A 9,229-nucleotide genomic window follows, 5' to 3' on the forward strand; every position below is an offset into this window, starting at 1 on the left:
GGTTTTCTTATTATAACTTATTATTTATTAATTTCACTTGTAATACAAATAAAATATATATAAAACTATTTGTTTTTATTATTTACTTACCTATTATTGATTTTCGCAAATCACTCTGATCAGCCAACCAGCATCTTTCTTGGTTAACTTGAACACTTCCATAATGTAACTCAACTATTTGCATGAAATATTCAACCCCAAATAAATTTGAAAATGAAGTAGGATCCTCCTTAATATAGTTATGCAGAAGTTGAATATGTGCTATTTGTACTGATGTGTTAGCACGATGCCATATGTTGAAATCAAAAAGAATGTATTGATAAATATTTTCCAATAAAACTTGGTTTAGACCTAGTAAAGTTTCCACTAATTTACTAAGGCATTCTAAAAAACTAATGTTTATAAGAATAGGGTCACATTTTTGTAGTAAGTACCCAATAACTCTAACACCTTGTAATTCTAATAAAGCAGCGTTTTTTCGACCATCTATCATATGACGAATAAGTGAAATGAAGTGTGCAATACCATTTGACTCATAATTATTTTCAGGCAACCAATTTCTGTTAGTATTAGGTTGTATATCTTTTGAATCCAAAAATGTCCAATCTTCTAAGTTATCACTTTATAAAATTAAAATATATTAGAAAAGTAATTTTAGTTTAATTTATAAATATTAAAAAAACATTTAAAAAAAAGGTTAAGCTAAAAAGAAATTAGTGAAAAAAAATTTTTTTCACTAATTTATTCTTAGCTTAACTATGAATTTAAGCTAAGAATGTTATTCATAACTATACTTTTAACATGCTATTTTTTTTATGTTATATAACAGGTTGCATAAAACAGCTGATGACGACCAGTTTAGTTAAATGTAAAATGTAGTTTTTTGAGATGATCTGAATAACAGTCTAAATATACTGAATATACACAAAAAAATTTCAAAAAAGAGGTTTTAATGATGGTTACATGAGCAAAAACCAAAAATAGCATAAACATAAAATTTAGATAATTGCTTCAGAAATACCCTTTTTAAAATTAAAATGGACAAGTAACATCCAATGCCATAAAAGTCTTATATTTTATTTAAGAGGAGTCAAATTAATTTTATCATAAACTTACCAAAACTTCAATGAAAACTATGAAAAACGTATTTCTTCAAACAGAACTTAAACATCTAACTTAGAAAACACGTCAAAGTTAATGTAGGTGGCAAGAGATATACATTGGAGCTATAGATACATTGGAGCAACTGTAGATACATTAGAGCTACTGTAGATACATTAGAGCTGTATAGCATATTGGATAGCAACAGATAAACTTTAAAGATTGTAGTAACAAAAGAATTTGGAACTTCATCGCTGTTGTACTGAGGTTGCATTTAGAAGATGGAAGTGGGAGAAGGAAGATGGGAGTGAAGGCTTTCATTTACTGAGATTGCAGTGAGAAAATGAGAGTGGGAGATGTAAGATGGGAGTGAAGGCATTTAAACCATTTAAAGATCTTAGATAATATAACCAAATGTTTTTTGTCAAAAAAAAAGATGGCTGTGGGTTATTTTTCAAAACTATTTTGATTTTCCCAACTTTATAAAAATCTTTTAATTTCATCAAACCATCTAGCAGTAACATCCTTTAAAATAACATGACAATATTTTATACTACAAACCTTATTTGACTTTTGTACTTCTCACTTTGAATAGAAATTGGACTTTTATTTAGATCAATATCTTTTGATGAATCATCGCTATAAATAAAATCTAAAACTTCTAAATTATTTACGCTATTTACTATACCAATTGAATTATCCTCTATTGTTTTATTAGTGCATATTTCTTTATGTTTCAAATTTTCAATATCTATAAATTTTGAATCGTCATTTTCATATTCCTCATAAGAAGAACCATTAGTTGGTTTTTCATTAGGCTCGTTGCATGTTAGTACATTTGAAGAATTATTTAAGTACTGCCCTTCTGCGTCTGAGAAACAAGTAACATCGTCTGTGATTGGGCAAAATAAAGATGATTTTCTATGTCTAAATGATGCCTTCTCAAGCAAAGGAAATAAAACTGACAAACCGCCAATGGATTGAATAGTTTCCTATAATAAAATTTAAAAAAAATACACAAAATAATAAAATATTTATATCTTTAAAATAATAAAAACCGTATATATTTTTTATCAACAGTTTTAAAAAATAATTTTTTTCTAGAATTAATACCTGAATTTTGAACACACGACATATAGATGCATTCATGCTAAAAAATAATTTTATTAAGTATAAATAAATAAACAGAAAGGGTTCACTGCTAACTACCAATGAAAATTTTTTATGTAACAAATAAAATAACTAATAAAAATTAGTTATGCAACCAATGAAGTTAACTTATGTGATCATGTGAGCAACAAACTTACTTATATGTATCAACTTTAGCTTCTTTAGTTTTATTTGCATGTCGGCTCAGATTCATCAGCTGATTTTTAACAGCTGCCTAAAAAATTTAAATGCTTATAAAAAAAAATGAATAAATACAAATACAAAGAATATCTTACTTAACATACCTTGGCATTATAATATAAGACCACATTATTGAACATCAAAGAAGTATCTGCACTTTCAGCCATCGATTCTTTCACAGAGAAATAGAAATGGGAATTGGATCCTATTTTTTAAAATGAATTTTTAGTTTGATCGCTTTATATTCAGTGATTATTTAAATTAATTGAATATTAAAATAGTACCTGCTCTTTTTAAATCCTGTATCCTGTCATGACTCAAAGATTCATTAAACAAAGCAAAAGAAGCAATTTGTCCTTTTAAAACAGTAGCTGATCCCCATTCCATGGAATAAAGATCATAAAGTGGACATTTTGGAACAGGAATGTTCAACAACTGACTAAAAAACTTGGCCGAACAACCAAGACCACCAACAACTATTTCCTTAAATAGTTATATTTATAGTGTAATCTTGTGCAATAAAAAAATACGTATTATAAATGCAATATAAACATTGATAAACCAAATTAAAAAAAAATATTCTTACAAACTAAAAATACAAGACACAAAAAAAAAACATCAATAAGAACAACCAATTTTCTAAATTTGTAAACAATGTTCTTAAAAAAAGTTTTTGCAACAAAAGCAACTTTCAAACTTTTCTTTTTTTACACTAACAACTAATTATAAATTTAATTTAACATTTTAATAGAAAAAAATTTTAATAGATACAAAAAATTAATATTTAATAACACTTTAATAGATGAAAAAAAATTTAATCTAACAATTTAATAGATAAAACATACTTTATTTAATGTAGGGAACTGCAAATGTTGATGCTCGATTTCATGCCCATCAACATACACAATAACAGAATCTTTTGCGAGTAATTTTCGAGAATAAACAATTGACAATCCATGCTAAAAACAAATTATATTTTTAGTACTTAACTACTACCTAACCTATTCTTTTATATACTATACTACTAAACCTTGTCAAAATTAAAAAAATGAAAAAGAGAGAAAAAATTAAAATCTTATAAACTCTAAAAACAAATTAGAAAAAAAAAACGGATTGCGTAGCTCTGTTAAATTAAAGGAGCAACCCGTTACCAAAAAAGAAAAACTAATGGAGTAAAGTTAATCGTTTACAAATTTTATGAAATTCTGTAAATCAACTGATTACTCTGTTTCAAAGTTTCACAGGTAATTTGTTATTAAAAATATATCTATCTTTTGAGTACATTCTTATGCTAAAAAAAATACTTAAAGTTTTAGATCGTTTTATATAATATCTAAAGTTGAAATTATTACTTCTCAACGTACATACTGATCCTAACATTAATTCAAGTCATGTTTCAAAGGTATAGAAAAAATTATTTCTACTGGATTGGATTGAATAACTTATGTTCAGGTACTACAGTCAAATTATTTGTTTCTTGTCATTACATTACAAAAAATGCATATAATGATAACAATGTAATGTAATGTTATCATTACATTGTTATCATTATATACATTTTTTGAATTAAACAAGTCTTTTACATCAAGAAATATTTAAGAAAATAAGTTTTTAAAAGGCCTTTTTTGTTTAAAGAACCTTAAACCACATTTTACACCATAGATGGCTTGCTGTAAATAGCAAACTACCACTTTTTTATAATTGACAGTATTTTATAGTTTTGCAGTTTTAGTAGAGGGAGAAGATTGAGTAAAACTAATTTTAAATTAGGTTCTAATTTTTGTATTTTTTTAAGGTTATGTAACTTATTATACTATAAATTTGAAATATTTTATATAAACCAATTAATATATTATAAAGATTTTTTTCATATGACAAACTTACCAAAATAATATTAACAGAGTCCATAAAAGGGTTTGTTACACAACTTAGTTTATAAATGACTTATATTATTTTTAGATTTTGGTATTTTAGACACATGGTATATGGTATATGTAAATTAAAATCAGTTTTAAAATTTTATATTATTAACTGTATTTCTTTTTGACATGCATATTTATATAAGTTGTAAAAAAATGAAATATTGCTTGATGTCATGACTCAGAAAAATCCTTTGGGGTATGATTATATTATCATTGGTGGTTACTGGGATATAAGTCCCTAAATCTGGTTAGACCGTCCGTGGAAGAAAATCTTTTTTTAAATTTGCATAAAATCGCATTAATAAAAATGAAATATACTTAAATCTAGAGCAATAAAACTTAACTTTTTATAACTTTTAATTTCATCCACTTCATAAATCTTGATAGGTGTTAAATAAGTCAGTTGAATATACGAGTTATCTGTACCAAAAAAATAAAAAAAATTGAATTTTTATAAAGTATTATGATAAGGTTATGGAAAAAAGCTTGACCATTAGTTGTTCAATCCATTTTTTTCATAGATTTGGCATCTGAATTAACAAAAAGTATACCAAATCAAAAAAAAAACCATGAGGAGAACAGGAGGACTGTTTGCTTCTTGTGTCTTGGCAAGGCTAGTTGCTTTTGTTCAGTTGGGAAAGTAAAGCACAATTCTCCACATCCAGTCTTGGCAACCCAGAAACCTGAAGCAAACCAGAACTCAGTTGAAAGATGTTCTTAATGGTTTTCAATTGTTGGCAAGGGTCTCACACACAACTGTTCAAAGTCTACCTTGCAAAAAAATTTAGTAGAAATTGTGTCAAAGAACTCTGTGGCAGCTGATGGAGTTACAGCATCAGTCGCTGCCAACAAGGAAGCTTCACCCCATGGAACATTTTGTTTTAGTAGACCTGAGGGAATAGCAGGCCACCATATTTCAGTTCTTCCAGGTAGCATTGCATTAGTTATTTAAAGTTTTAGCTTCATATTTTATATTATAGCCTATATTATATATTATAGGATATTTTATATTATATCTTCATATTTTAAGTCTATGAATGCACAATAATGTAAAATCTCTCTTAATTATTTCCAAAGATCATCTTCAAGAGCAAGAAGACTTTTCAATGAAGGACCAAAACTGACAACAAAAGATCTTGTTTATGTGCAACACAACACAGGGCTGTCCAATTTCTAGTATGAAAAAGCTGGTGTGAAAAAGCTGGTGTGAAGTTCTTCTCAGCAATCCAACTTGGAACAACACTAAATCAAGTTGTTCCAAGTTCGATTGCTGAGAAGAACTTCATCTCCAAATTTGATCAGTTGAGCAAAAAACTTGAAAATTATTTTACCAAAACTTGGATCAAAGTTGCAACTGACAAGAGCACAAATCGGGTGGATAAAGTAAAGCATCAGTTACTGGCCAAAGATTCTGGTGTTAAGTGCCATTTCTGAAGATCTCCAGGAAAACTATAGCAATGTCAAGCAAGTTTTTGATCTGCTAAACCTAGAAGAACATTTCTTTGTTTTTTCCTGTGATATTCTTATGCACACCCAACACCACAATAGTTCTTTGGAAATTTGTTCAGAGCAAGCAACTGAAGTAGCCCATCATCTTTTCAGTACCCATTCGCAAAAGTAAAAAAGACCAAGTAACCACCCAGAGTATGAAGACAGGCTGCAAAGAGATATCACAGACTTCAACAGCAAATAAACTGATTAGGAATGTTACAAATCAGTTTAGATGTTTTTCTCAAGAAAAGACATAAATTATATAAATTATATACAAAGATAAATTATTTATATATATATATATATATATATATATATATATATATATATTTATATATATATATACGTATATATACATATACATATACATTATTATAAATGTATATATGGCGTATTTTATATAAATGTATTATGTTAAAGGACTTAAAAATAATTCTTAAAAAACTATTTTGATTGTAACAAAGAATTTGTATATTGAAGTTATTAAATCTACAATATAAACAGTATTATAAATATTTAATTAGTTTTCAATATCTAGTTGAAGGGTTTTTCAAGCTTGCTTACAAATTGAGCAACATAGGTCTCCTAACCATGTTAGTTTTTATAATTAATAGTCCTTTATAAAATAAGTGTTATTTATCGGTACTTTTATAATGTTAAGCACCAATGTTTATTCATATAAAATAATATATATTATAATAATATAACATTATACAATATATAACAACAATTCATAATAAAATAATCCCTATATTTACAAATATAAGAATTATTTTGTGATACCAAAATTTTATCTTGCCTAATATCAATTAATATTAATTTTAATGGATTTTTTTTCTTTATCGTATTAACTTCTTTTTTTTTAACGTAATAGCAGCATCTTATTATTTGAGGCACTACCATATTAACTCCTTTATTTTAATGTTTCTTGTGCTAATGTTCAATTATGACAGATCAATCTGTTACCCAATCTGTTGTATACAACAGATTTTTTTAGAGTGTAGAAATGATTATTTACCAAACTATTTCAAATTAAATATGAGTGTATTTTAGACATAATGATAGATATGAGTGTATTTTAGACATAATGATAGATAACATAGTCTAGAATAGATGATAATATAGATTAGTATAGGTAAGATCTCCTTCCATATAAAAGATGTTCCTAACAGAAAAAGCGGCTCACTAATACATACATACCACAAAATTTGTTTTGCAAACATTTTTTTGTTCTTCCAAAGCTCTTTTTTTTCAATATTATTTTAATTTACCTTTTAACTTATATATATATACACTACCTTTCTTAATTAGTAAAATGACAAACTTTTTTGAAAAATGCTTTAATTTAATAACTTTTTAATTTTTTTTGCACTATTAGTTATTTTTATGATCATAAAAGTATTTTGATTTAAATGTTTTGATAAAAATGCAAAGAGCAGGCAAAACTACATAAAGAATGGATCATCAAAGACTGAAAGTTTTAAATCTATGTTATTAAGAGATTGTTAGTTCAAAGAAAATTCGTTGAACATATCATAAAGCAGTGTGTTTTATTGACTGTGAAACATGGTGGATGTAGTGTTAAGGCATGGGGCTGTGTTAATTGAAATGTCACACATGACATTATAAAAATAGAAGGAATGATGACAAACGTAGTTTATTCAAACATATTTAAAAAGTCATACTATTCCTTTTGAAAGTTGTACTAATGGAAAGCCATTTATTTTTTAGAAGAGAACAATGCAAAGCTTAAATCACAAACATAATCTCAGAACATTGTATAAGTTAGTAGACTGAGTTATATTATAATCAAATATTGAATAGAATAGCCTCCCCAATCACCAGATCTCTTTTCTATAGGACTTTTATGGAATAAATTAACAGTAATGTCAAAAACGAATGACTAATTAAGCAAAAAATGAGAAAAAAACTTATAAGGGGCATAAAATTGATTTTGACAAACTGGATAAGTCATTATATAGAATGCCAAGAATATCTGTATCGGTTATTGTTGTTAGGGGTGATTAGGCAAATAAATTATAAAATAATTTAATAGAATTTTACATTAATTTTTATGTAAATTTAATACATACGAAGCAGAGCTGTGGAGTTAGAGTTGCAACATTTTTAGTGGAGTCGGAGTTGCTAAACAAAATCGCGACTCTGACTCCAATAGCAAAATTTCTTGGTATTGCACATGCATGTACAAAATATTTAACCTTCAAAGTATTTTTCGTATATTTGACAAAAAAATTTTTTTTAATTATTGCATATTTTTTAAAGAATTCAAAGAATTTTTCAAAAATTCTTTGAATTGTTTAAAATCAGAGTCGGAGTATATATATATATAAATATATATATATATATATATATATATATATAATATATATATATATATATATATATATATATATATATATATATATATATATATATATATATATATATATATATATATATATATATATATATATATATATATATATATATATATATATATATACAGTATTGTGAAAAATTTAAAAACCACCACAAAACAAATCATAAATTATTTTTATTTTTAAATTTTTATTTTATCAAATATATTTTTCTGGTAAAAAAATAATAATAATAAATTTTAGAAAATAGACAAACAAAATAAAAAAAATAATAATAATGACAAAAACTTTTAAACAAATAAAAAAAATATATATTTAAAGTTTCATAGGTAATTTTTATTTTAAAAAAAATTGTGAAAAAGTTAAAAACCACAGAACAAAAAACTGTAATTTTTACCTAATACTGCGAAATTCTACCATGAATTTTTAAGCACTCATTTATACGATTTGGCATTGAGTCTATTAAACTTTCTAAAATATGTTTGGGAACATTTCCAAGTATTGTTGGTAAAATATTGTGCAACTCCTCAAGGCTCCTTGGTGCTTTCTTGGCAATCTCTTTATCGAGCCAACTCCAAAAGATTTTCAATGCAATTTAGATCTGGGCTATTTGTTGGCCAAGTTAGATGCTCAATACTTTTGCTTTCAAACCATTCAGAGGCAATTTCAGCCCTGTGACATGGTCTATTGTCTTGCTGAAAAATGAACGGAACGCTTTGCTCAAGTGGATCAATTGATGGTAACAAGTTATTATTTAAAATATCGATGTAATAAATAGAGTTGAGTCGAGCATCAAATAATTTAAACATACCGAGACTATAATATGTCATGCAGAACCATATTCCAACCGACTCGCTACCTTGTTTTGTTCTTTGAACGATACAATCAAGATTATATTTTTCTGAAGGCTGCCTGCGAATCATAATTCAGTTTTTTCGGTTATCAACCTCGATATTCATCTCCTCACTAAATATTACTTTCCTCCAT

The 9,229-nt window shown here is 26.3% G+C and overlaps 1 protein-coding gene across 4 annotated transcripts in view; it reads right to left on the reverse strand.

Annotated features, from left to right (window-relative positions):
• The window catches only part of LOC100211832 (neurobeachin-like protein 1), a 129,555-nt gene that overhangs the window by 50,015 nt on the left and 70,311 nt on the right, over positions 1-9,229 (reverse strand). For all 4 annotated transcript variants that reach the window (XM_065800022.1, XM_065800025.1, XM_065800023.1 and 1 more), the window contains 7 exons: positions 3,297-3,410; positions 2,736-2,934; positions 2,556-2,656; positions 2,409-2,485; positions 2,215-2,251; positions 1,663-2,093; positions 91-620 (listed from right to left, as the gene is read on the reverse strand). In XM_065800022.1, the coding sequence (XP_065656094.1) occupies positions 91-620; positions 1,663-2,093; positions 2,215-2,251; positions 2,409-2,485; positions 2,556-2,656; positions 2,736-2,934; positions 3,297-3,410 (1,489 nt within the window). The remainder of the gene's footprint in view (positions 1-90; positions 621-1,662; positions 2,094-2,214; positions 2,252-2,408; positions 2,486-2,555; positions 2,657-2,735; positions 2,935-3,296; positions 3,411-9,229) is intronic.

Source organism: Hydra vulgaris, chromosome 06 (assembly GCF_038396675.1).
Source record: "Hydra vulgaris chromosome 06, alternate assembly HydraT2T_AEP".
Taxonomy (NCBI): domain Eukaryota; kingdom Metazoa; phylum Cnidaria; class Hydrozoa; order Anthoathecata; family Hydridae; genus Hydra; species Hydra vulgaris.